This window comes from Trachurus trachurus (assembly GCF_905171665.1).
Source record: "Trachurus trachurus genome assembly, chromosome: 23".
In the NCBI taxonomy this organism is placed as follows: domain Eukaryota; kingdom Metazoa; phylum Chordata; class Actinopteri; order Carangiformes; family Carangidae; genus Trachurus; species Trachurus trachurus.
In genome coordinates this window covers 6,833,814-6,861,656 of record NC_139912.1, presented here as the reverse complement: position 1 = coordinate 6,861,656, position 27,843 = coordinate 6,833,814, and the positions used below count along the sequence as shown (strand labels likewise).

The window sequence follows — 27,843 nt, the reverse complement described above, 5'->3', positions numbered from 1 at the left end:
CATGTGTTTTGTTGCGTGGTGGGAAATTTACTCAATGTGTGAAATGTGTGAATGTTCTCTGTTGCTTTGACACAGTAAAAACAAAAACAGCAGCTTGAAGACTGAACCAAATCACATTTATTTCAGCCAGAGGAACCGTTGAACCGACGCCCAATGAGGAAACCCCATTTCCTGATACATTACTCATTGCCATGGCCTGCTGACATCAGCTTAAACATCATGTGACCGACTGGAAGCCACAGCAACGTTAGTTTGACTTTATAGTAATAAAGTAGTTTGTAAAAGTGACATTCAGAGGAAAAGATTGTGAACGGGTGACAAGCTTTTTTTTTTATTTTTATGTTTGTTGGTTTTTATGTCGACATTCTGCAGCATTCAAATCAGGCGCATCGCATCGCATCGCATCGCTCACTTGGTTCACCGATACAATAATACAATCAAAATAAGTTACAGAACATGCTGAGGAGGGGTCTGAATTTCAGACAGTAGCGATTCCTGTCGAGTCCCACGGGGACACACATACAGGCGGATATGAAAGCTGTGGCATCACTGACATGACTGTACCATGGTAATAACAATAATCATAATCATAATTATCCTACATCCCATTCACACTTATTGTAAATCGCTCGGTTAGACTTTGACAATGTGCACGGGCCGAAGACATTTTTTTAAAAAAAGGAAAAAAAGAAGTTCAAACAAAGCAGGAATGAACAACGAAGGCACTTCAAGTTTTCATGTTTTTTTTGTTTTTTTTTAAAGAAAAAGGACGAAGACGACCGACAAACACTGAGACGGATTAATCCTGTTCATCCTGTGGACGCACATCTGGCTCTGTGTCTTTAAAAGGAAACCACAGGGGTAAAAGCCAAACAACCGCAAAAAGTTTATTTCATCTGCTGACTACTTTTTTTCCCCCCCCTGATTAATCAGTTTGTCTATAAAATTGTGGAGAAAAAAAGCTCATTGCAGTTTCCAGAGCTGAAGGCGACGACGTCTTTTAACCTGAACATGTTGCAAGAACTAAGAAAGAGAAGATTTTTTTTCCTTATTGTCGATCAATTATTTTGATTTTAGTTTAAATCAGAAGCTCTGAACACCATATTGTATGGTAAAACTTACCAAACACACACGCACACATGCACACACATGCACACACACATGCACACACACACACATACACACACATGCACACACACACACATACAATGAGTCCTGAACCGCTGCTATCAAGTGATTCACACGTCACCACCACATCAATCAATGACACAGAGAGGACAGGGGGGCAGGAGGAGGAGGGGGAGGGGGGTGCAGGTTGGAGGGAGTGTTGTTGATTTTGTTTGTGTGTGTGTGTGTGTGTGTGTGTTGTATGAAAAGTCTCCGATGCCCCCGGTGGAGGAAAAGAAGACGTGCAGCCAGGCTTCTTCTTATTTCTTTCCTGGCTGTTATTCCTTCAGCAGCCAGCCCACCATCCATCATCTTCGGAAAAAATGTTTCATCACCCTCTCTCATGTGTCTCTATCGTCTGTCCGTCCATCTGTCCGTCCGGCGCTGATGCAACAACCAGCGCCAGCGCCGAGCAGAGCACTTAAGATTCCCGTTTCCACCCAAGTCCTGGTCTCTGTGTGTCGAGCAGGAGAGGAGGAGGAGGAGGAGGGAGGAGGAGGAGGAGGTTGAAGCGTAGTCATCGTCCTCCCTCCTGTCACACCCGCTCGGGGTTGGTGTCCCGGTTCGCTCTGCGCCGCGGGAAGAGCTTACGCTTCAGCAGGATCAGCTGCAGGAGGAGAAGAGGAGGAAACATGAGCTCAGAGGAAGACAACAAAACCTTGTGCCGCCTGTCAACAGGAGGACGACTGTGATGGAGGAGGAGAGGAGGAGGAGGAGGAGGAGGGGAGGGAGGGGGGGTTAAGATGCTAGTTGGCTTATCTTAAAATTAGCCTTGCTCCTGTGTTTCCCCTCTTTTCACCACAGGTTAAATAACTTCACATCTAGTTTGGCTCTTGAGAAACTGACCTGTATAGTTAGGTCAACTCCTTGGAGACTCCTTGACCTCAGAAAACCTGTGTAGTGATAATTATTGTATTGTCTTCAATATCCACTCTTCCTCTTATTTATTTTTCATATATATTATTATTGTTTTATTATTACTTTCATTTGGCATATTTTCATGCTTGTAACCTTTTTAGTGTAACGTTTGGGGTGTGCTTTTCACTCATTGAGATTATTTTTATTATATAATTTATGTTTTGCATTGGCAGCATGGCAGGGTTGGGGGGCAGGGGGTAGGAAAAATTATGTTTGTTAAATATCTGTGATTAATGCTCATTTTCTCAAATAAAAACATGTTAAAAAAAGAAGAAGAATGGGGATATGGAGGAGGCAGTGGGAGGATGGGATAATGGGAAAATATTTAATTCACTGTTGGGAATGTGTACACTGTAACCTTTATTTGTTTTTATTTAATATTCTTTGCACAGTAATTTATTGACTTACTAGTGGGGTTTAATTTATCTTTTTTTATTTATTTATCTTTTGTTATCTTCATTTATTTATTTAGGTAACTTCCCGTATGATTACAGTGGGGAAAAGTATTTGATCCCCTGCAGATTTATTCCCTTATTTCACTTGATCAAATGTAAATTAATGTATACATTTTTTATGATTTATTTGTTGATATCCTTTCTCTCTCTGTTTAAATAAACTTACCATAAAAACTATAGACCGTTCATTTCTCTGTGTGGGACCAAACTTACAAAATCAGCAGTGGACCAAACTTACTTTCCCCACTGTATAATTATAATTTTCAATACTGCCATATGTGCAAGATGTTCAGAGTGTTTGATGTCAATGTATACATACAAAAAACAATAAATATATGTCAAAAAAAAAAAAAAAGCCTTGCTCTGCCCAGCAGTCACAACACATTACCCCTTGTTTGTTTCTTCTGCACATAAACCACGAGGTTAAAGTGGAGAATAACTGTTTTACGTGCAGGATTATTGATTGTTAACAACCCCCATTCTTTTCAATCGTCAAGACCCCGAAGTAGGAGATAATCTCAGGACAGCAGCCGTCTCGCGCTCGGAGGTGAGAGGACACGTTGATGTCTCCGGTTTAATGAGGACTCAGATGTCTCCATCTCAATACGTCGGTCGGTCGGTCGGTGGGACGACGGGCCAAAGAACACAACATCCAGCCTCTGTTTTGTGTGTGTGTCGATGGAGACAGTGGACGACACATTCCTCACTGGGAACACTGGTCTGTCGCTGCTGCTGTGTGTGTGTGTGTGTGTGTGTTTAGAGGGGGAGGAAATTCTCCCCAGGTCACTGCTACTATTAACCTTTCTGTAGGTTCGCTGAGGAGAAACTGGAAACCTTCGGATTACGGCATCGCCTCGTAAGAGCTCAATGTCAGAGCTGGGTCGAGCGGCATTTGTTTTAACACTTGCTGATATTTGTTTATGTCTTTAATGGAGAGGAATCTGACGGGAAAGATAAACCCAGGAACACTATCCTGACTTTTAGATTCTGTGCTATAAGGTTTTCGTCGGAGCGCGCCGGGGCTGGCAACAAAGACGGGTAAAAGTTATGCGATCCGAGTCAACAAAGAGGCGAGGCTCGGCTTTCACAGAGGGCTGCTGGGGGTCTTTCATTTCTGTGAAGTCAGGTCCTGGCTCAGACGCTGCTCATGCTGGCGGGACACATGAGCCGGACGGACGCTCCTCGCACAGGAATTTCGGTAGCGGAGGTCTGAATCATAGCTCCGGTGTGAATCATGGAAAATGAGAGAGGTGTGTGTTAAGTGTGAGTGTGTGTCATGTAAATAAACCGTGAACGCTCCCAGGTTACGCACGCACACACACACATGCACTGACCTGCTCGGCAAAGAAGGACATGACGGTGAAGATGACGAGCGTCACCAGGACGCAGTGGGTCCAGAACTTCAGCTTGTCCCGATACACCCGCCTGCAGAGAAACACAAACACATTTCAGTTACTTAGTTTTAAAGGGATAGTTCATTTTTGGCAAATTGGCCCATTGCCATAATCCCTATAGTCATAGCAGTAGGTTCGTACCTTTTAATTGTCGGTGCAAGATATTTTTAGATCGGCGGAGCAGAGCCGTGAGCTGCTCCTAGCTATGCTACAGAGGAGGCTAATGGGATTTCTTGGTTTCCCTCATCAAACTCATCAAATACACAATCCAACAACTCCTAAACACTCTGGTGGACAAGTTGTGACCTGCACATTCACCACGCTATGAGATAATAACAGAACGTTACCAGACAGAGTTGTTTAAGAGGTAAATTCATGCAAAACCGCTGATGCACGTTCCCGTCGGGGGCAGTTTTTCAGCAAGCAGTCTCTGAATTTACCTCAAAAACAACTCCGAAACCAAGAAATCCCATTAGCCTCTGTAGCGTAGCTCTGAGCAGCTCACGGCTCTGCTCCGCCGTTCTAAAAATAGCTTGCACCGACAATTAAAGGTAACGAACCTACTGCTATGACTATAGGGATTATGGCAATGGACCAATTTGCCAAAATGTTGAACTATCCCTTTAAATAAAAGACACACAATTCGTCCTTTGTTGCACCATCCAACACTTTAAATGCTCGTGAGGCGGCGGCTCGTCTCGTCTCATCTCGTCTCGCTGTGATCTGATGTAACGAGAAGGAAGCGGGCAGTATGCAGGGGGCAGCGGGGCAACAGGGTGACAAGGTGACATCACCCAGCGCCATCCGCCTGTCATCTTCACAGACGCAGAGACGGGAGGAGACGGCGGAGAGGAGGCGACAGGCTCAGCTGCGCGATGATCTTACGAGTATCTTAGAGCCAGCGACTGATCTGAGGCGGCTCGGGCTAATTTTAAAGTCCCGGTGCGAGAGGCCGGCATTCTGCAGCCGAGGCCGAAGCCCCCCGAGCACAGGAGCAGGATCCCTGATAAAAAGCCTCTAAAGCCCCCGAGGGATTCCCACCGCTCCGACCTGGCAGCGCTCACACCCATGTGGTGACAGCCTCAAATTCTTAACTTAGGACGACTGAAGAGAGAGAGAGGAGGGGGAGGAGGGGGGGTCTGATAAATTACCAGCACACGTGCATCAAGGAGCCGAGGACATGTGTGGTATGTGAGCAGCTCAAACATCACATCACCTGTGGCCTGAGACTGAAACAGCTCTGTTTGTTGATGCTTATTGTTTTGTTTTGTTGATGTTTTCTATCTGTACATTTCTTTTAGTTCTGGACCGAAGACGTTTAAAGGGATAGTTCAACATTTTGGCAAATTCGTCTATTGCCATAATCCCTATAGTCATAGCAGTAGGTTCATTACGTGAGCTGCTCAGCGAACGCAACGGAGGCGCACGGTACTTTCGCCTTTCCCTCATCAAACTCATCAAATACACAATCCAACAACTCCAAAACGCTCTGGTGGACAAGTTGTGACCTGCACTTTCACCACACTATGAGATAATGATGTATAATTTACAACACATGAAGCAAACACTCTGAACTACTTGCCCTTTTTAAAACAACTCTTGTCAACGTCTTGTAATGTTACATGATTATCTCATAGCGTGGTGAATGTGCAGGTCACCACTTGTCCACCAGAGCGTTTTGGAGTTGTTGGATTGTGTATTTGATGAGTTTGATGAGGGACAGGGGACCTGTACCGTTCACCTCCATTGTGTTCACTGAGCAGCTCACGTCTCTGCCCCGCGGATCTCAAAACAACATGCACCGACAATGAACCTACTGCTATGATTATAGGGATTATGCTGATAGATGTAATTTGCCAAAACTATCCCTTTAACATATTATATCTTAGTTTATCATGTTGTCATTGCAACTTTTATAAGGAAGAAGTTTTGATCTGTTCTTTATTTTACAATTTCAATGCCTATTAGATAGATAGATAGATAGATAGATAGATAGATAGATAGATAGATAGATAGATAGATAGATAGATAGATAGATAGATAGATAGATAGATAGATAGATAGATAGATAGATAGATAGATAGATAGATAGATAGATAGATAGATAGATAGATAGATAGATAGATAATAGATAGTAACTAACCATTCCTGGAGCTCCTCCATGTGCAGGAACCTGTTGCGATATTCTCTGGGCAGCTCAAACTGGGACGGCAGCGGGAACATGGACTCGTAGAAGTCTCTGAGCACGGCTTTGACGGTGGCGGCGTCTTTGTGGGCGTGGTCGATGTTGTCGTTCAGACAGATGAACTTCCTGTTGGTGGGAAAAAGACGCAGACAGTCACGTTAGCTCTCTGTGTTCAGCGACAAACACGGTGTGAAGTGACCGTCGAGTCGTCCCTCCCTCACCTCGGATTCTTCCTGATGTCGTCCAGCTGCCCGACCACGTGCGACACGTTGGTGCGAACCATCTTGAAAGCTATTTCCTCCTCTCCCATGATCTCGAACCTGTCCAACAGGAGACACGTCAGCAACAACAGAACTAAACAGGAAGAGTTTGTGTGTGTATTTCAAAATGCTACACGACGCACTTGTACTTGTTCTGGTCTCTGAAGGCCTTGTGGATGCGCTCCGTGATGGGCTTACAGTGGAGGACCAGGCCTTTTGTAACAGGAGGCTGCGGACGGACAAACACAGAATCTCAGCTGAATAATTCAACACAAGAGGTTACGTACCTTGGTTTGAGAGTCACGGTTTGGTACAACAGACACTAATTGAATGTAAAACTAAAAACCATCTTCTGTTATAAAAGTAAAAACAAACAAAAAATAGAATAAAAAATAAAACAAGTGAATTAGGAGTGTTATAATACATTAATTCTAGAGGAAAAAAACTTGCAAAAAACAAGAAACTAACATCAATGTTGGTTTACACAGTGAATTTACACTAGATGCCAGTTGCTTTGGTGATGTTTCTGGTCCCGTCTATACTATTCATGTCAAGATACTTAAAGGGATATTCCGGCGTAAATTTCATCTCTCCAGGGGGGGTTTAACTCTGTGTCACGATGCGTTGGACCATGGGTTAAATTTACGCCGGAATATCCCTTTAAAAGCAGCGGGATAAGTTGTTGCACACAACTTGTCTTTTTCCTCATATCAGAGTGATGCCGTCTTATATGCGTTAACATGTTTGATGCATTTCTAGCAGTGCACCGCGCATCTGTGAAATATTGCCAACGGTTTTAACAGTTGCTGGCAGCTTTTATGCTCATTTTTTTTAATATTCACTCAGATGTATTCGTCGTATGTCTGTGTGCACCGAACCGTGACCTCTGTAATGTGACGGCACGGGATGAATACATATACCGTTACACCCCTATTCAACACAAGTGAAGTTTGGGGGTTTTGTTTCCCTCCTCCTCTGCTCAGCTCACCATGCTGGGGTCGTAGTACGTCTCCTGAGTGGGGTTCACCAGGTGCAGCTGGGTCAGGTTGGTCGGGAGAGTCTTGGAGCAGTTGATCAACATCTGCTCCAGACCGGTCAGATCCTGCAAAGGAACAGAAACAAACACATCTGTAAACATCTGAAATCCTCCTGTCGGTGTGAGAGAGGAGGTTTTTTTCCGGAGCGTGGACCGACCTGGAGGCTCAGCGGGAGCTCGTGGATCCTGGTGGCGAGGGTTCGGATCTCTCTGTCGGAGAGGACGCCCGAGTGATCGGTGTCGATCTCGTCGAACACCTCGGAGACGTTGAGCTGCTGCTGGGCGCTCATCAGGAAGTAGAAGTAGGAGAAGGCGAACTGCATGTCCTCCGAGTGACGCACGCGGTGTCCGGACGTCTTGTCGAACTCCTCTGGGAACCTGGAAGACAGAGCTCAGATCAGTTTGAGCTGCTGCTGCTGCTGCTGCTGCTGCTGCTGCTGCTGCTGTCTCCTCTGTGGAAACATCTACGGTACATGTACAGGGACATGATGCAAAAGTTTGGGCAACATTTCTGTTCTGTGTGGACAGTTAAAGGGATACTTCACCCAAAATCGACAATTCACCTTCACTACTACCATTACTACTACAAGGCTAAAAACAGAGATCAAATACATTTTTTCTGAACAACTTTTTCATGTGGCGGCTTCAGGACACTTGGGTCAGTACAGACGAGCAGTATGGAGGTACAGTATTTGGATGTTTCATAGTGTGTGTTTTGGATGATTCAAAAGTGAGCTCTATCCTCCGCCATATTGTTTAAAATGTAAAGTGAATGTGTCATCTGTAACTTTATGCCCTTTGGAGATCATTCCATCTTCCCCTTGTTGAACTGTTCACATTAACAGAAATGTTGACCAAACTTTTGCATTTGTGTGTTCAAAGACGTTAACGCTGAGCCTCACGTGTCCTGCAGCTCCTGCATGATGAGCCGGTCGATCATGTGAGGCATGTGCGCCGGGACTTTGCGGGACGTGAAGCCGAACTGGCTGTTGAGCAGCTTGTTGACGTAGCGCAGGGAGTCGGCGAACGTGTCCTGCAGCCGCCGGCCGGTGGCGCCGCCGTCGGCCTCGTACGTCAGCAGTTTCTGCAGACGCTCCTCCTCCTGCAGAGGAAAACAAAAGAAAATAATAATAATGCATGACCACAGGTGATCAAGTCGACACAATGTGAGCTGCACCGACCTCGAGAAGCTGCTGGAAGAACTTCCTCCTCTCCCAGGGCAGGAAGCCTCGATCTGCGGAGACGTAGTGCTGCAGCCTCCTCCCGATCGGTGCTCCTGCTCCTCCTCCTCCTCCTCCTCCTCCTGCTGCAGCGTCGGCCGGCTCCTTCTCGCCCTCGGGGCTGCGGATTTTGGAGATGCTGCTCAGCAGTTTGGACGCTTTAGGCCTCTCGATGGCGGCCATCAGAGGCGGAGGCGTCTGTCTTTCAAACTCTACATCATCGATGTGGACGGGGACGAGCGGCGTGGTCGCCGGAGCTTTCACACTCACGCTCTTCTTGGACATTTCTTCCCTTGAGTTTGGATTTTTCTGAATATTCCCAGGTTTCTCTTCCACCACCGGTGGTTTGCGCTCTCCCTCCAGGTCTTTATAGGGCTTCGCTGCCTGTGATTGGACGACCCGCTGCTGCTCCGCCAGCGCCTTGTACGGGTTTAGAAGTTCGGCCTTTGTGAGGTTATAACCCTTCACGGTTATCTCTCCGGCCTCAAGCTTCTCCTCCAGTTTACGCAGCTCCGTGCGAACAACCGCCGGTAAAAGCGACTCGTCCAGCGAAGGAACTTCAACGACCCCCTGAGCTTCTCCGGGACGCCTCCTCTGGATCTTCGGACCCCGTTTGTCCTCGGGAACGTCAGAGAAGGGGAACACGGGCTCGGGCGTGGGCGTGGGCTTCATCTCTTTGCCGGAGTCTTTGCTGGCGGCCTTGGACGCGTTGGCCTGAGGAACCTCGCGGGTGTCGACGGCGACGCCGAAGCTCATGGTGAACTCGCTCTGGTCGTCTCTCTGGAGCGTGAGGTTGTACTGGATCTGCGTGGCGTTGTGGCCCGGGTAGAGCAGCAGGTGAACCGTCTTCCACTTGTTGGCGACGGAGGTGTGGCGGACCACCGGGTTGTCGCTGACGTGGGCCTCCGAGATCCGGTGAGCGAGTCCGTCGAAGCTGAAGAACGGCCTGACCTCCCCCAGCGGGAGGGAGTAGAGGCTCTGGTTCCTCCGCAGGACGACGCGGTGCAGCTCGCCAAAGTGCTCTACAGACACCACAAACACATGATAATGTAATATGAGACAATATTATACATTTTTATTCCTGGTAACAAACTCACACAGTATTATTCTGTGATTCTCTGAAGTTGGTGCACTTTGGGTTTCCTGATTTATTTTAAAAATAGATTCAACCCCGTAACAATGACTCAATCCATGACTTTAGGAAATCATGAAATTATAATATTTTTTCAACTGTATTGTTTGTTTTCTCCTGAACAGTTGTTAACTATCATTTATTTCTATAATGGAGTTGAAAGGTTGAGCTATATGTGTAAATATAGGTAAGAAAATATGCTTATATTTTCTTCTCTTTACAGTTATGTTCTTCAAAAGACTTCAGTGATGTCACTTCCTCAATGCTGACGATGTTGACGCAAACCATTGTTTTGTCAACTTTTTGTACTAGTATTGGGTTGAACAAAACTGGGGGCCATGATAAAATATTGCTATTTCATTAACAATTCATGTATTTTTTCTGATTTTTGTATTGTTTTGGTTGAAGTGGTCAGGAAAATTATTATATTAAAGCAGATATCAGTGGAATGTTTTTGTTAATATAAGTCCTAAATAGTCCTATTTTCCGTCAGCAATCACTTACATGAAGTATTTCAGCCTAAACACGAGTCTCTCCGTCACTCTGCTCTGCTGTAACCCGAGGAGAAAATTTTCCTTGTGGGATACAAGTGTTATCCAATGAGGAGAGAGAACGGCATGAAGGGCTGTGTGTGCAGCCAAGGGATGCGCGTGAATGTGGTGACGTAGCACGAGGACCAATTGATGCCTGACAAGGGCGGGGGCTGCTAACTCATGGTGCGTTCAAAGAAACTCGTACTTTGTGTTTTTCCTTCCTGTGAAGTCATACCAGTTCGATCTGGTACGAGTTCACGGGTCGGAAGTTACGAGTGGCCGTTATAGGGAACTTTCACAGACAACAGGATGGTAAAAACACGAGCTACGGGTTACCTGGAACGCTACCAAGTCGTAGTTGTGACTTGAAGCTGTAACTTACGGTTTCAAAAGCCTGCCTTGAACGCAGCATTAGCCGAAACGGCCGTGAAGCTGATATCTGCTTTAACAAAAAGAAATCAGGTTAGTTGCAATTTTTATTTGTTTTAAATTCAATGAAAAAGTGACTTTGGTCAAATTTGGCTGTCATCTACTCCTTAGCAACCCTTTAAAAAAAAAAAAAAAAAAAAAAAAAATGTTATAGTTTCTTTGTGTTTTATAATCCAAAGTCACTTAGATCCATCAATTTATGGCTTTAAAATGCAAAAATAAATGTTATTTTATTTGAAAATCTTTGAGGTAAACCTGAGAGACAGAATTCAGAGAACCACCCGTTAACAAACTGTTAATTAATAAAGGAAAATGTCTTTCTAAGGCACAGAGGAATAAGATAAACCAGGTTTTTCTCATTAACAGAATCAATTTGTTTTGTTTACAATAAATCAAACTCATCTTTTCACTTTCAACTCACCTTGGCCGCAGTCGCCCACATCGTAGCCACAGGAGAGCACATTGCAGGCTTGGTCACAGAACTTGTCGGCCAGCCAGGAGTTGGCACAGCCCTGGTTACAGTAGGACACCCCCCCCAGGCCCCCGATGCCACCTGCAAACTGCCACACCTGTCCACCGACTCCTCCGGGCCCGCCGACGCCGACCCCCGCACCGAGGCGACTGTTCCCAGCTGCACCTGTCAGACAGAGAGAGAGAAAGAGAGAGAGTAGCACATTAAAGGGATAGTAGCATTTGATAGTGCAGGAAAAATGCAGTTTTTATTTGGAGCTAACCAACTGCTGATCGGTGGGCGCTAACCCTGGGCGGAGGGATACGTGAGTTGGTTAGGTCCAAATAAAAACTGAGTTTTTCCTGCACTTTGAAGGGCTGGAAAAAATTATATTATAGCGAACAATGGAACTGTGTATTTTTTTTTCAGGTAAAACCTCTTTTAGGCCGTAAAAATAGGCCGTTTCTTTGGGTCTGTTCACAACACTGTATGTTGTAAATCTCTGGGCAGGGCTATAATGGGCTGGCGTTGCTAACGGGAGGAGTGCAGAGAGTCTTCTACTGCAATTAAAGTACTTAGGGGCTATTTGTAGATCATACAACCCCACTTTAAAAAAATGCTACTATCCCTTTAAACACACACACACACACACACACACACACAAACACACACACACACACACACACACACACACACACACACACACACACACACACACACACACACACACACACACACACACACACACACACACACACACACACACACACACACGAGAAAACAACAACAACGAGTTTGTTCATGGTGTTTTGTTTGAATTTACCCGAGCAGTCGCCTCCGTCCCAGTCACACGCCGAGTTGTTGCAGGCTTTGTCGCAGTAGCCGTCTTTGATCCAGGATCCTGGGCAGCCCTCGGCGCAGTTGGGAACGGGCCAGGTGAGATACACCTGCAGAGGAGTTAAGTGAGAGAGAGTGTGAGTGTGAAGGTTGTGAGTCTCTGCAGTGTTTTTCCACTGTGAGCTGTGATCGCGCCGCGTTCCCACCTTCTGTCCCTTCGAGTGGCTGTAGAAGTCGTCCGGCCAAACGTCTTTTCCAAACATCACGTCATCGTTGAGGTAAATAAACTTCTGGGAGAGGCCCGGGATGCGGTGGATGTGCGTCTCTATGGCCGGAGAGCTGAAGGTGGGAAGGTGGCTGTTGTTCAGGAAGACATCCTACGAGTCAAAGAGAAATAATTTTATAGACACTGGAACCATTTGTAACCCATTTATGGTATATTTTATGACACATAAAAATAATAATTATACGAACAAAACAGCAACAAATATGTTCCAGTGGCACATTATAATGTTTGTGTATCTATAAATGAAAGCACTAAGGTAAATTTTTACAAAAGTTAAAGGTTTATTTTTTCCTCTTGTGTTTTATTTTTAAGTGTTGAACAGGTCAGTGTCAGCCATTCAGAATATAGGAGGCTTTGGCCCTCTCTTCTGATTGGCTGAGTGTCTATCTGAGTGATTCAATAAAAAATGCATTAGATTTCAGGTTAAAAAACTCAGAAAAACTAAATCTTTCAAGTGTTCGATGGGTCCAGGTGGGCGGGCTTTGTTTGATGTGACATCACAAAGTGACAGGAAGTCCTGACGGCTTGTTTTAAAGGCTCAGTTTGCTGAAAACAGGCTGTGTGCATTTCTCTGTGGACTGATGCTTTGATACTTTCACAGTATCAATATAGAAGTTGGAGCTGCTTTATAATCACACTACACATGGACATCTACCTTTATATAATATGAGACCTTTAAAATATCAAATAGATCAAGATATATTTTCCAATACAAAAAAATAAAATTGGTTTGGGAACTTTAAGTTGCTTTTTAACCTTATTACAAGTAGAGTAAACGGTAAAAATAGACCAACAGCTCAACACCACCACAGTGTGGGAGAAGTGGAGGCTTAAGTTTTACCTGATGTGTGACAACAGTAACTCTGGGGTTATCCAGGTTGAGCCAGGAGGGAATCTGCCCGTTAGTGACGATGAAGATGTGTCGCACCCAGGGGGCATGTCTCTCCACGGAGCGCAGCGAGTAGCGCAGCTCCTCGTTGTCCTCGAACCTGCTCGCTGACACATCTTCATCCTGTTTGGACTGAGGAGAAGAAACAGAGAAGAAGTGATCAATATATATACTGTATGTATATTTAGATTGATCTGCATACATGTATTTTAGTGAGATACACATACAGATACATGTAAAGAACAGGAAGAAGGACCAGTCGTACCTGTGAGATGGCGGTGAGGTCCCAGAACAGGTAGGCGGGGCTGATGGTTAACTCGTTCCCGTCCAGGGTCAGGTTCTTCTTAGCCTGTTGCGTCAGATCAGAGAAGTCCTGAGGGGAGTTCAGGTGCAGCAGGGCGATGCTCGCCTCCGAGTACAGCTCGAACTGAGGGGCAAAGAAAGAAAACACATCAACGCTGAGTTAATTAATCATGACATTTAAAGGGGTAGTTCAACATTTTGACAAATTCGCCTATCACCATAATCCCTGTAGTCGTAGCAGTAGGTTCATCACCTTTAATTATCGGTGCATGTTGTTTTGAGATCCGCGGGGCAGAGACGTGAGCTGCTCAGTGAACACAATGGAGGTGATCGGTACAGGTCCCCTGTCCCTCATCAAACTCATCAAATACACAATCCAACAACTCCAAAACGCTCTGGTGGACAAGTTGTGACTTGCACATTCACCACGCTATGAGATAATTATGTATAATTGTGTAACATTAACACACATGAAGCAAATACTCGCCCAGCAGCAGTGTCTTGAATGTAGTTCTGGCTGCATTTGCCTCGAAAACAACTCTCGTAATGTTACATGATTATCTCATAGTGTGGTGAATGTGCAGGTCACAACTTGTCCACCAGAGTGTTGTGGAGTTGTTGGATTGTGTATTTGATGAGTTTGATGAGTTTGATGAGGGACAGGTGACCTGTACCATTCACCTCCATTGTGTTCACTGAGCAGCTCACGTCTCTGCCCCGCCGATCTCAAAACAACATGCACCGATAACTAAAGGTAATGAACCTACTGCTATGACTATCGGGATTATGGCAATAGGAGAGTTTGCCAAAATGTTGAACTATCCCTTTAACACAGACGCAGGAGAAGTGTCTATATGGCGCCATCATCAGGACGATCTAATGACATTTCCCTCCAGCCTCTGCAATATTTTGTGGCGGCCAAGTAGGGATGTTAACTAGAACCCACTAAACACAAGCATGTGAGCATTCAGCTATGTGTCGAATTAAAATACTGAACAACGACTCGGAGGTATCGCTTTAAAATAGTGACCAGTCTGATTCTGGTTCAGGAGACGCTGCCAGGTCTTTATCAACAATCAGCCACTCAGTGCTACTGTGGGAAACGCATAAACGCTCATTTCTCAGAGCTGAAGTCACTCTTGAAGTCACTGCAGTGCATCACATGCTGGTCGAGCCACAGGACCGGGGCTTGTGACAGAGAGCGCGAGTCCGTCGTCGTCAGTCGAGAGGGAATGAAAATGACTTAATGTGATTTGGGCTCGAACTAAAGCACCCCTGAAATATACAGGTCAGACCAGAGCAGCTGTGTGTGTGTGTGTGTGTGTGTGTGTGTGTGTGTGTGTGTGTGTGTGTGTGTGTGTGTGTGTGTTTAAGGGGGTGAGAGTTCAGGAAATTCTGTGATGTCATCTTCTCCATGTGGGTATCATGGAGGTGGCTCTCTGTCTGACCTCGGTGGAGCTATGTGAGGCATCGGAGGACTGTGTGTGTGTGTGTGTGTGTGTTCAATGGCCTTGTACGCCTCAAACCATCTGTCCCTCCTCTCTCATCTCTCAAAGCCTGAACCCAAACGTCTCACACCAGCCCCTCTCCTCCTCCTCCTCCTCTTCCTCCTCTTCTTCTTCTTCCTCCTCTTTTTAGGCAAGGAGGATTTCTGCAGCCGCGGGACGCCGAGCCCCTGGGTGGATCACGTTACCGTCTTTATTGCAGCTCTCTTTATAGTCGCGATAATGCTCTGACACATGCAACACAAAGCAGAGGTGTGCGCTGCGCTGCCTATAAGCACGAAGTATTAAGCCTGTTTACTCACTGTGCCACTACAATGAACTGAGACTGTTACAACTGATCTTATCTCAACTGTTTACTCTCACTCGCCGGGATCCAGATTTTCTGTTTTTGTTTTTACAAACTGTTTTTATATGCTTTTACTAAAGTTTTTTAGATATATAATATGGAGGTAAATTTGTGTCTTTATTATTCGATCAAAAAACAATATTTTCAATCAAAACAAACTCCACTTCAATCAAAAAAAAATTTTTTCAATCAAAAAAAATATTTGAGACCCAAAAAATTGCATTTGAACCCTTTTTTTATTTGACTGAAAATATATTTTTTTGTTTCAATCAACTTGTTTTTGATTGAATAATAATATGGCCCAAATACAAAAATGATGACTTTAATCCAAAAAAATATTTTCAATTAAATAATAACTCACCTCAATCAAAAAAAAACCTTTTCGATCAAAGAAAAAAAGGGTTCACAGTTTTTTGGGGTCTCAAATATGTTTTTGCATTCAAACACTTTTTTTTTTATTGAAAAGGTTTCTTTTGATTGAAGTGAAATTTGTTTTGATTGAAAATACCTTTTTTGTTTGAATCAACTTTTTTTTTGATTGAATAATAAAGACACACATTTACCTCCATATATATATATAATTTTCTGAATCAAGGTCCTCAGGGTCCTGACCTGACCTCTGTCCGGAGACCTCTCCGACATGTTTGTCAATCAATCCATTACAAACAATTTGCTTATTTTCCACCAGTGATGATTTGTTTCCATTCATTTATGTGACAGTAAATGAAAAATTTTCTGGCAAAGCTGCAAAATGAGTTTCACAAGACACAAGTGGGGAAATAAAACTTCCTTCCGCTTAGAAATGAAAAGCTGATTTGATTATCAATGTAACCATCATCGTTACTAAACTCAGTAGTTTCAACGCATCTGCTGCTGCAGCCGCTCTCTGGTACGACCAGGGGCTTATGGGTAAGACTGCCGAGTCTGTTTAGGGTCCACATCTTTTTGCAGGTTTTTATAATAGGTATCATCATCATATATTCATATATCCAAATCATAGAAGCAGCAAAAACTAAAAAAAGACAAAGGAACATGTTGTTTCAGTAAAAAAAAAAAGACATAATCATCATTTTAAAAAAGGTAAAGCTTCTAAAAAATATGGAGAAATATAAAGTTACATGTGAAAGTACAGACAAGACGAGCAACTCCTGTTGTTTCTAAACTGGAGCTGAAGTTTAATGATGAATAAAAACCATGAGGCTTCATCAGCTCGTTGCCCTCGAGGCCTCGGCTGCAGTTATTCCACACCGCAGTATTAACATGCCCCCTGTGTATTATTTACTCTCGTCACTTTATAAACTGTGATCACTGTGGCTTCTATGAGAAAAGAAAATGTAATTAGTGTAAAATAAACAGAGTCGACCCTCTGGGTAAACTCATTAACTCGGCGGTGAGTGATCTTTCCTCACACGTGTTCCTCAGCGCCGAGGGCAACGCCGGCGTCCTGCATCGGTCTGAGAGCCGAGCACTGAGGCCTGAAACTCTCAGACTGAAGGAAACTAACTGATAATCAATCAGCTGATCAGCAGGAAATCTATTTTGAGTAAAACTGTTAAATATCTGCTACTGGTTTCAGTTTCTCTAGAGTTAAGACTTTGCAGCTTTTTAGTCTGAATGGGCCAAGTGATGTTGAGTTCAGAGTTTCAGTCAGACTTCTTTATTGTCTGATACTTTATTGATTTAATTATTAAACTGTTAATAAAGATTTAATAAGTAGTATGTGTGAGTTTCAGTTTTTTCATTTTAAGACACAAGAAATCCTACACATAAAACGTAAGAAATAATGTGCAAACTAACTGATGATGTAAAAAACGAACAATCTGCTGCATCATTTGAACGCACCACTACCGTATGTTAAATGAACAGAGATTTTCACAGCTCAGAGACTGGGGCTGAAAAAAACATACAGTACCATGATTATTTTTGGCAGATTTGTGTTTTAAGTTGGATAGGATGTTTTTCTATTTTCATTTTCATTGAATAAAAATAAGAAATGGTGCTGATGTGACTTCTGTTGTATGAGTATGATTTGTCTCTGTAGCACCACCACTTTTATGGTGCTGACAAAATGCTCAACACACAATGAGACATAATTCACTTTCATCAGCACGTTGCAGCTCCTTTGATTTAAGTATCTCACTCAGCCATATTGTGATTTTGATTTCCATTGCCTGTAGCTCTAATAGAGACTTAACACAACCAGCCAATGAGCTGCACATCTGCAGAAAAGTTTGACACACAACTGTGACACTGTTTTACATGGACATATACATCAGAGCGCGCCCCAGGCAAATTCAATACAGGACTGTTTAGGCTGTAAAAATGTCCAAAATGACGTCGTTTCGAGTACACTCTGGACTATATCCCTTCAGGACACTTGGATTGCAGCGGACGAAGAGCATGGAGGAATATTACAAGGTTTTTGTGTCGTTTTATGGACCTTTTTGTGTCGGGCCCTATTGACTCTCATACTGTATAAAGTTTTGAACGCCCCTCCCGGGACACTTTGAGGAATAAAAAACTACTCCGGAGTATTCATCAGCATGAGGGTGAGTCAATAATGACTGAACGAATTTCATTTTTTGGTGAACTATTCAGGAGCATGTGAGATTAAAACCTTGAGTGTTGAAGTTTCCTCTGTGGTGGAGATGAGCCAAACTCACTAATACGAACACATCAGCAGGGCAGGTCTGGACGACAGACGACATCACCGCCACCGACCGGCGGTTGATCGGGGCCGTGGGCCGGCTTTCATCACCATAGCGCTCGGTCTAACACCGGCTATAAATACCGACCTTCTCTCTCGCTCCCTCCGCACTATGCACATCATCCCCGTTTCACAGAACTGACCCGGCAGCACCAGGAAACACCTTGAAACCCAAACTGTGCATTGTGTGGCCGCCGTTCTACCCACAATCCCTCTGACGGTAAAGACGCCCACTCACACACAATAAACGCGCACACACTTTCCATCCACTTTCCTGCACACAACACACACACACACATACAGTATAGAGGCCCTATGGGAGCAGGTGAACACCAAGCAGGTAGACTCATACATGTGTATATAGGATGACAGGGTGTGTCTGAGAGGCAGTAAAGTCCCGGTGACCTTTCAGCGTGCTTCGCTGGCGCCGCGCCACTCCAAACAGTTGTTCTAATGTTAACCCCCGCACCGCCAGATAAGGTTACAGCCCGAATGCCGCTGGTTATTATCACATGACCGATGCACAGAGAGAACCAATGCAGGGAATGACGGGACGATTGGGTTCGATGACGACGATGATATGTAGGTTAAATGCTGTTAACCTATATATCATCGCATGGGGTTGAAGAGCCCCTGTTTGTACAGTTCAGGATTATTATGGACTGTATTATTATCTGAGGTATTTCAGGTTTTCAGACTCAGTTTAGATCCATTTGAGAAACATGTACTGTAACTCTCGAGGGGATTTGATATTCTCTTAATGAAAAATATTTGGAAACCAATAATCTCTAATTTGGAACAAGATGAAGTTACAAATGAGTGGCACTGGGTGGGTAGGGAGGGAGTTAAAGGTTTTATTTGCTTTTTTATTTCAGTTTATCTCCCTGTCTATTGTTTTTCATTCATTTTACTTGTTTTTAATTTTGTTATTTGTGTTTTATCGGCCCAGTTGAGCTTCCTCTACATCCCTACATAACATAACTTTTCTTAACTGTTTTATGCTGTTCTTCACATTATTTTTGTGTTGAATGTTTGTCTATAGGAGGACCACTTGACAAGCCCTTAGGGGTTTTTTGGGGGGTTTCTCCTGCACATTTGTGATATGTTGTATCTATTCTATATATTGTATGTTTTTGTAGTTGTTCTACTCTTTCTTTGTGCTGTTTTATATATATTTTTATGGAGGTGAATTTGTGTCTTTATTATTCAATCAAAAAGAAAAGGGATTTAAACAAAAGATATTTTCAATCAAAACAAACTTCACTTCAATCAAAAAAACCTTTTCAATAAAAAAAAAAGTGTTTGAATGCAAAAGAAATATTTGAGACACAAAAAATTGCATTTGAACCTTTTTTTCTTTGATTGAAAATATTTTTGGGGATTTAAGTCATTTTTTTTGTATTTGGGCCATATTATGGGTAGGATATTTGTGTCTGTATTATTCAATCAAAAAAAAGTAGATTGAAAATATCTTTTTTGTTTCAATCAAATAAAAAACTCACTTCAATCAAAATAAATTGACTATTTGACTGAAAAGGTTTTTTTGATTGAAGTGAGTTTTTTTTTTATTGGAAATATCTTTTTTTTTTGTTTAAATCTACTTTTTTTTTGATTGAATTATAAAGACACAAATTGACCTCCATATTCACAGCAGTATAGCACTGCTATATTTGATATTTGAAGTGAGTCGATGTCTATACTAAAGAATGGTTGCATTACTGTACTAATACCTTGTTTGCTTCACAATAAACAATATTTGAAACAGAAACATGTAACTCCCTCCGACGGAGCGTGTGAGCATCAGCATCTCGTCTCTGATTCATCTGATGATATTTTTATTACGTCTCATCATCAGTCATGTGAGTGTTAACGTCCCACTGGTTTTGTTTTCTTTGATTATTTCACAGTAATCCACTCTCGTTAGTGACATTCCTCCTCCTGCTCGAAATACACGGTTCTGATTAGAGAAAAAAATTATTAGACGCAAGCTGTCAGCTGCCGAGCTAAACAGAGGCTCTTTATCCACATCACATCGCAGCGTTAACTGTCCGAAATAGAAAAAGACCCTGTTTGGTCGGAGAGCGCGGCCTCCTTGTCATCTGAGATTAGGAGGCTCTAAGATTAACGTCCTGCGATGTATAAAAAGATCAAAAGCTGAATTTGTATGTGCACAGTCGTGCTGTGGGTCTGAAGTGATGATGATGAGAAAACGCCTCGAGGTGAGACGCTGTGACAGTGACACCTGGTGGAAAAGTCGGTGAAGCTCAAGTCGACTTTTACCTCATCACTCATGAAACGACTTCAAGAAAAAAGTTTATGGAACAAAATTTGCTAATTCTGTACCTAAATTTGCTCCTTTTTTACTTTTACTAAATTCTCTGTTTAAATCTCTCTATTTGATCAATAACAAAAAAAGCAATACATTACTGGACAATTATGAAACGTTTTTCCCCGAAACCTCTGACTAACCCTTTATTAATAACTTTTTTTTTCTTTTTTAAAATTATTATTATTATCATTTTATTTTATGTATCTTATCGTATTTTTCATCCTTGTTGTTCCCATCTCTGACTTATTTTTATTTATTTATTCATCTTACTACTAGTATTATTATTATTTTATTTTCAAGCTATATTTTATAATTTACTGTATTATCGCACTGTCCCTTTGTACTTTTTGATGTGCTGTTACACATGAACGTATACCTTGTTGATTCTGTAAAATTTGTTCAATAAAAAAATAAAAAAAGTTTATGGAAAATATTTAAATCTCTGCATCAAGTCGATAGAAGATTAATTTAAAAAAGGGCAAAATAAATGACAAATTCATAACAAATTTCAACTTTTCACCTTTTTGTTTTTGTGGCCTACACTGATAACGGTTTTCTAGGTCACAGCTGATCTTATCTACTCTGGTATTTTCACCCAAACAAAATGCACATAAAATTTCAAAATAAAAGCATCCCACGGGTAGTATATTCTTAGTTTTTTCTGCCCATTAACAACAGATCTCCTGTAATTATTTCAACCAGGAATTTATTAATTATGATTCTCTTTTCTTTACCTGTTTGATCTTGGTGGTGATGACAGAGGGAAGTTTGACTCTCAGCTGCTCCGTCTCCTTGAAGGATGCTGGGAAGCCGCTCAGGTAGGCCAGAGCCTGCATCCGGATCAGACCTGGAGCCTCTTTATCTGTGGTCTGCAGAACACACACATGTCCCATATCAGCACATTTATTATTATGATTTTAAAATATGACAGCAGGATAGGAGTGTTTGTCATCTCACCAGGTAACATCTGGACACGGAGAATTTCTGGTCTTCTTTGGAAACATCTGTATAGGCTTTCTCAGCTGTAACATAAACAGGAACGCAGTATTAATGTATCTTTGTGTGCACTACTAACCCAGATATCTTGTGGTGTCACAAAACCAGACCGACGGGTTCAAGTGCAGGTCGACGACAGGAATGAGTCACGCAAGTGCAGCTCGTCACTTGTGCAAGTTGCAAGACACAGCAGCAGTGAAGGATTATCAAAAGATCGAGAAAACAGAGAGAGGCAGATATAAAACCACAGGAGGAAGAGGGAGGAGGGTGTCGAGGTGGAGATGGCATCAGCTCAGTGTCACTACACAGACTGAGAGCGCCTTAAACCATGAGATGAGTTATAAATACTGATAAGAATATGAATTATTTAAATTACAAAAATAAGCCATATTCTGCTTGTCTGTCATTCTTTCCCTTTCATATTTCTTTATATGCTTTATATCTGTGGTAAATTCAAATTACAGCTTGATCTGCTATATGAAATACACACAGAAAAAATGTTACAAAGATAACAGCTGTATAATCAAACAGTCCTTCCGCTGAGTTCATTATGCAAATTAGTCACTGATAAGTTTATCTCTCACAGCTCAGGCCACAGTCTCTCTCTCTCTGTTCACCCACAAGCTGCACCTCTTGTAAACAAAACTGCAGTTTCCCACTGCATTAATGAGTCTTTGAACGCAACACGGTGCATCTTTAGAAAGAAAAGTTAAATATTGGCTTAAGCAGCAGCAGAAATGTTAACATTAACTTCTCTCAAGTCATTGTCAATACAACACTTTATTAATGTTTAATGTTAAATTAAACATGTGTAATTGTTTAATCTGAATTTTGCAACTGTGTTTATTTATTCATGTTACCTATTCACTGTATTATCCACTGTATTTGTATTATTGCATTCATTGTATTCAGTATATTTTATCCTATTCTAAAGCCTGACCAGGGACAAAGACTGCAAATTAGCTGAAGCTAGACGTCTTATATGCATCGCATTTTCCATTTTCTATGGCAATGTTGTATGTATTCATGCATTCATTCATTTTCTATACCGCTTATCCTGCATGTTGTATGTATTGTCCCTGTTAAATAAACATTGCGGCTGCACCACGTCCAACTAAAACCAACCAGCACATTTTTGTGTCTTCTGAATCCTGTGGAAAAAATAAAGGACGCCTCTGACCACAGATTCGGTTTCACTCCACTGATAATTCCTGCAGCTTTCACTGATAAAGCAGATTTACTTATTAATCACACTTCAAATAACACCTTTTTTTTATTATTTGCATTGTAAATAACCGTTATCATCTCACTGATAATGTGCCTAAAAAAACTGTGTGATCTCATTAAACAAACACACACAGGTTTTCTGGATCCATGTGTGTGTGTGTGTTTTTTTTTTACCGTCAGCCTGCGAATGGAAGACGACCACGGAGGCGGTGGTGGACGGGTGGAAGGGTTTGTTGAGCAGCAGCAGCTCTTTGGCAGCGGAGAGGGAGGGGGAGAGCGACGGCAGCTCTTTGAGCGTAACGTTGGCGGGCAGAGCGGGGTCCAGCGCCAGCATGGGCGCGATGATGCAGTGGGACAGCAGACACTCTGGCTTCACACTGGAAACCAAAAAAACAACAGAGGGAGGAGGGAGAAATACTCCTTTACTTTAGCAGAACATCTTTAGATTATCTCAAACTTTAAAGTGATACGCCAAAAAAAAAAATTTTGTGTCTTGCCTCACTCCCGAACCATCCTTTCGACTGTGCCTGCAGATAGAGCCGTATCGCCCGTAATTAGCTTAGCTCAAACGCTGGAAGTGTATGGGTAGTGTTAGCCTGCCTCCTACTCAAGCCATACCAGCAGTCAGAAGCTGATTTCATTTTAGCCCTAAACTTATCACTTTATCGACATTTCAAACATGTTTAGGTGAGAAAGTCGCCGTTTAGATCAGCAGTGTGTCGTTAATTTGTCTAAATACCAGCTGTTTACAATTTTGTTCGGACGAATTCGGCGCTACTCAAGCTAGCCGTTGTGACCAACGCACTTCCGGTTACTTTCACAAAATAAAACACCCGTTGCCCTTTACATACAGAAAACCATGACAATAGAATTTGTGCTTTTACTTTGAAATAGGAAGCTAACCTACCCTCGATGTAGCTAGCTTGAACCAAAATAAACCGTCTTTGCTTGAACCCTCCGTTTTGACCGATCTCGTCCCGTTACCGGCATTTGAGCGCTCAAGATGCCTTACCTACCGGAGAGTTTTGTCAGCTCTGAGACGAAGATCGGCCCGCCGGTTTCCGTTTAGAGTTGCTGAAGAGTTTCTCTGATGACTTTAGGTGGAGGCAGGCTAACACTACCTATACACTTCCAGCATTTGAGCTAAGCTAATTACGGGCGATACGGCTCTATCTCCCTCGTTACTGCACGCACAGTCGAAAGGATGGTGTCTATCTGCTGGTCATGGACTAAGGAGTGAGGCAAGACACGAAAAAAAAAGATGTTAGTGTATCCCTTTAAAACACTTAAATGAGTCAAATTCACACGTTGAGCAAACAGCTTCCTCTCAGATCTCACATCGAGCCCCTCGTCGTGTCTGTGGTTAACACGCCGAGACGAGACAGGGGCTGATTTATGGGCCGAGCGCAGGAAACACCTCCCCTCATGTCAGGTCCTCTGTGTGGCTCGACAGGCTGCTCAACTTTTAATCTTTTCAGTCAGTGCCAAATGCAAAACGACTTTTTTCTCAAACTCATTTGCCGTTTCTTTCAAGCAACATAAACCCCCACAAATGATTGCAAATAATAATACATCTAATAAAAGTCACTGTTTTTACTTTCTGGCTGCCACGCTGCATACAAATGGATTTGGAAAAAAAAACTCCAAACTGTAAAACTGTCAGTTATTATTCATGATAAACAAATGAAGCTCCTACCGTCTTGATATTTCATGGTTGAATTACAGTATGTACTGTATTAGTGGGGGAAAAAAACAAAAACAAAACTTCCTGTTTCAACATTAAAGTCACTGCTGCAGCTTCATTGTGGCTTCAACCGTCAGTTATGAAAGTGGTAAAGGTCAGAAAACTACTTCTAGAAAACAGTGTTGAACGGGACTGTAATATATAGTAATAAATGTTTCTAATGAGTAGGGAAGAAAACACATTTTACTTAAAGGAAGTCCACTAAAGCACCACACCCAACTACAACCTTAGTAATAAACCTGAAAACTAACACAAACCTGTGCATTAGAGGAACCATAAAGGTATAAAATGTTATTGTGTATTTAGAAAAGTGAGAGAGTATGCACAATAGGACTGTCAACATTTACACAGCAGTAGCTCTGTCATTCCTATTATTTGCCATTCATTGTGGCAACTGTCAGTTATGAAAGTGGTAAAGGTCAGAAAACAACTTCTTTAAAAAAAAACTGTGTTGAACAAGATATAGAGTAATATATGTTTCTAATGAGTGTGGAAGAACCTTAAAAACACATTTTACTGTAGTAAAAGCACCATAACCAACTACATCTTTAGTAATAAACCTGAAAACAAACCCAAACCTGTGCATTAGGGGGAACCATAAAGGTATAAAATGTGCTCTATATTGTACTAGTGTATCTGATAAAGTGGCTAAGGAGAGTATGCACAATATGACTGTATAGATCGTCGACATTTACACAATAGTAGCTCTGTCTTTCCTATTATTTGCCTCTGTAGGAAAGTGACCATGAAGCTTTAAAATATTTATTTCCCATGCATGTGACTGCACTGGTGTCATCATGGGGTGTTGAACCTAATGAAGTGTACAAATACACCGTTACTAAACTCTATCTACCTCTTCACAACAATGTGTCCATCACACGCTCACACACTCACCTGTCTTTGGGAGCTTCAGTCGTCTCGCTGGCGTTCCTCCCCAGGCGTTCCCTGTGGGCGGAGAAGCAGGAAAGTCAGGAAGCACCGACACACTGTTGTTGTTCTTGTTTGGTGGAATGACTTGCCTCTCCACATTAGACAAGCACCCATCACTGCCTGTTTTTAAAACACGCCTCAAAACCCACCTGTTCTCTATGGTCTTTGATTCCATATAAATTGATGTCTTTTAATTTACTATTACCGGTACTCACTTTTATTGATTCATTTTTACTTATTTTCTGTGTTTTAACTTGTTTTATTGGTTTCTTTTATTGGTATTTTAGTGCATTTTATGTTTTATTTTGTGTTTTTGTATAGCACTTTGGTCCACTGGGTTTTTAAAGGTCCAGTGTGTAATATTTGTCAAGGTTTATTGGCGAAATCTGAACACTACCAATGAATATGTTTGTATTTGTGAGTGTATAATTGCTATAAAATAAAATCCATTTGGTTTTCATAGCCTTATAGTTCTTCTTTTATATATACATATAGCAAGGGTCTTGCTTAGGGAGTGTCGCCATCTTGCGCCGCCATGTTTGTAGAGAGCATGTTTCAAGAGTTTCACGTTCTTAAATATACAATAGAATTATTTAATAGATAAATAATAGAATCTGAGTGCTAGATGTCACTGTTTTCCTCTCATTTTATACACTGGACCTTTAATAAAACACACAGCAGTTGCAACATTTCCACAGAGAAGTTCAGACAGAAACAGCTGAAACATGGGGACATTTTTCTCAGGGTCATTTTGACCTTTGAGCCCTTTTCCTCTTCTTTTTCTTCTGGGACAAGCCAATCACAGTGAAGGTGATAATGCTGCAGCTGAAGCTTGTGTGTTAATTCAGCAACCCAACCCATCAAAAACAAAATTTCAGACTCAGAGTGTGTGTGTGTGTGTGTATGTGTGTGTGTTTGGAGGGGGGGGTCCACATCATCTACCTCAGAGCTCTTTGTTCCTCCTCCAGTTGCTCTTTGACCGACTTCAGTTCCTTCAGCAGCGCCGTGTCTGTGCCGTTCACCCATGTGTACACCACGTCAATAGGCATGGGCAGACAGAGCCTGTGAGGAGGAGAAGCACTCAGTGTCACTCAGACAGTTGCTCAAACTGCAGAGCTGTGACCTCGTTTCCCTCCGCAGCGTTTCAAATCAGTGCTTTCTTTTTTGTTTAATTCATGCATGGCTTCCCCTCGTCCAGTGTTTCCATCAGATTTGGTAACTGTGACGTGAGGAAAGTAGGCTTCGGGGGTTTGCACTATTATTTAAAAAATATCCTACACAAAAGACTTTAAACACTTCTTTGCACAGTGACAGAAAACGAGGGAGTGAATTTTTCTCACCTGCTCTGGAAAGACTTTCCACCCACGTTGTCTCTGTAGGAGTCAAACAGCACATGATACTGGTCTCGGCTCCACTCGACCACCACCTACAAGAACAAGACATTGAACTACACATACAGTACAAGTTGCTCTCATGTGGTTGAAGCCAAACCTACAAAAACCAGACCACATTCATACCATATACTTTCAATGTAGTCCTTGTGATCCTCAGGTATATGCAGTATATTCACTGAAAATGCATTAATATATCAGTATCTAATCTTTTTAATCCAATATTTTATTCATTTTTAAACAGACACAGAACAGAGAACATACATGACAGCAGGGGCAAGTAAAAACATATCACATAGACTGAATGACAGAGGCAAAAATAAAACAAAGTGAATAAATGAAATAAAATATATCAGTATCTAATCTACCCACTACAACAAAACTATCTAACTAATAGTCTATGATACAGGTATGAACAGTGTACCCATCTAAAAAGCAGTAAAGCCTATCCACTACACCACTGTTTAGTATACTTTCTTTGATTGACAGTTCCTCCATTATTAGCACAGACATAGGCTACTTTAAACAAAGTAGAAGAAAGAAACGAAATCTGAGCTGTACGTCATATTCACCTAATCTTTATCAAAACATATGTTTAACTCACAACAGGGAGGTTTGATTTGTTACATTTAGCTTTTATTTTGAAGCCGAATTTGCACTTGTGTCCTAAGGAGTCATAAAACCGCCTCACGTATAGCTCTATAACACATTTTAAGTTTTGATTGACAGGTCGTTTACTTTAAATAAGCGGCTTTTACAGTGTGATCTGGTGGTGAGAGACGACACTTGAACACAACACAACACAAATGGACCGAGATAAAGCTACAAAAAAACATAAGAAAAACAGGAGGAGGTTAGTTAGGAAGGAAGACAAGAAGAGAAGAGAAGAGAAGAGGAGCCTCACCTCTCCAAACTGAAAGGCGGAAACGATCATGAGGACGATCCCCCCGAAGCAGAGGTAGAGCCCGTACCGGTGGGACAGACAGGTGTACGTCTGCCGCTGCACGAGCTTCAGCACCGAGTTCACGACTACCACCATGGTTCTCCGCGGCGACGCATAGCGCTGCATCCATTCATTCAGAAAAAAAACAGAGGAAAGAGACGCAGATATAATACTACTACACTAAACAAAAGAAAAAAGTAAACATCACAAAACAACGAGCCCCGTGTGGC

The 27,843-nt window shown here is 42.4% G+C and overlaps 1 protein-coding gene across 2 annotated transcripts; it reads right to left on the bottom strand.

Moving 5' to 3' along the window:
- Nucleotides 1-1,377: 1,377 nt before the first annotated feature.
- On the bottom strand, nucleotides 1,378-27,843 carry gnptab (N-acetylglucosamine-1-phosphate transferase subunits alpha and beta). Of its 2 annotated transcripts, none has more exons than XM_083999809.1 (21): nucleotides 27,575-27,843; nucleotides 26,620-26,705; nucleotides 26,222-26,341; nucleotides 25,244-25,294; nucleotides 22,780-22,982; nucleotides 21,340-21,404; nucleotides 21,117-21,251; nucleotides 13,458-13,619; nucleotides 13,145-13,324; nucleotides 12,224-12,394; nucleotides 12,004-12,127; nucleotides 11,151-11,366; nucleotides 8,597-9,657; nucleotides 8,318-8,517; nucleotides 7,574-7,793; nucleotides 7,368-7,481; nucleotides 6,523-6,608; nucleotides 6,341-6,439; nucleotides 6,078-6,245; nucleotides 3,875-3,965; nucleotides 1,378-1,774 (listed from the first exon to the last, which is right to left on the bottom strand). In XM_083999809.1, exons 1-21 carry the CDS (start codon nucleotides 27,737-27,739, stop codon nucleotides 1,703-1,705), a joined length of 3,789 nt encoding a protein of 1,262 aa, XP_083855935.1. In that variant the 5' UTR covers nucleotides 27,740-27,843; the 3' UTR covers nucleotides 1,378-1,702. The 2 variants fall into 2 exon arrangements, with proteins under 2 accessions (XP_083855935.1, XP_083855936.1); XM_083999810.1 differs by having other exon boundaries at nucleotides 6,529-6,608.

Coding starts and splice junctions, on each gene's coding strand:
- gnptab (XM_083999809.1), bottom strand. CDS start 27,739: ATGCAGCGCTATGCGTCGCCGCGGAGAACCATGGTGGTAGTCGTGAAC. Junction 26,706..27,574: donor CCGCCTTTCAGTTTGGAGAG/GTGAGGCTCCTC, acceptor TTGTTCTTGTAG/GTGGTGGTCGAGTGGAGCCG. Junction 21,405..22,779: donor CTTCCATTCGCAGGCTGACG/GTAAAAAAAAAA, acceptor TTTATGTTACAG/CTGAGAAAGCCTATACAGAT.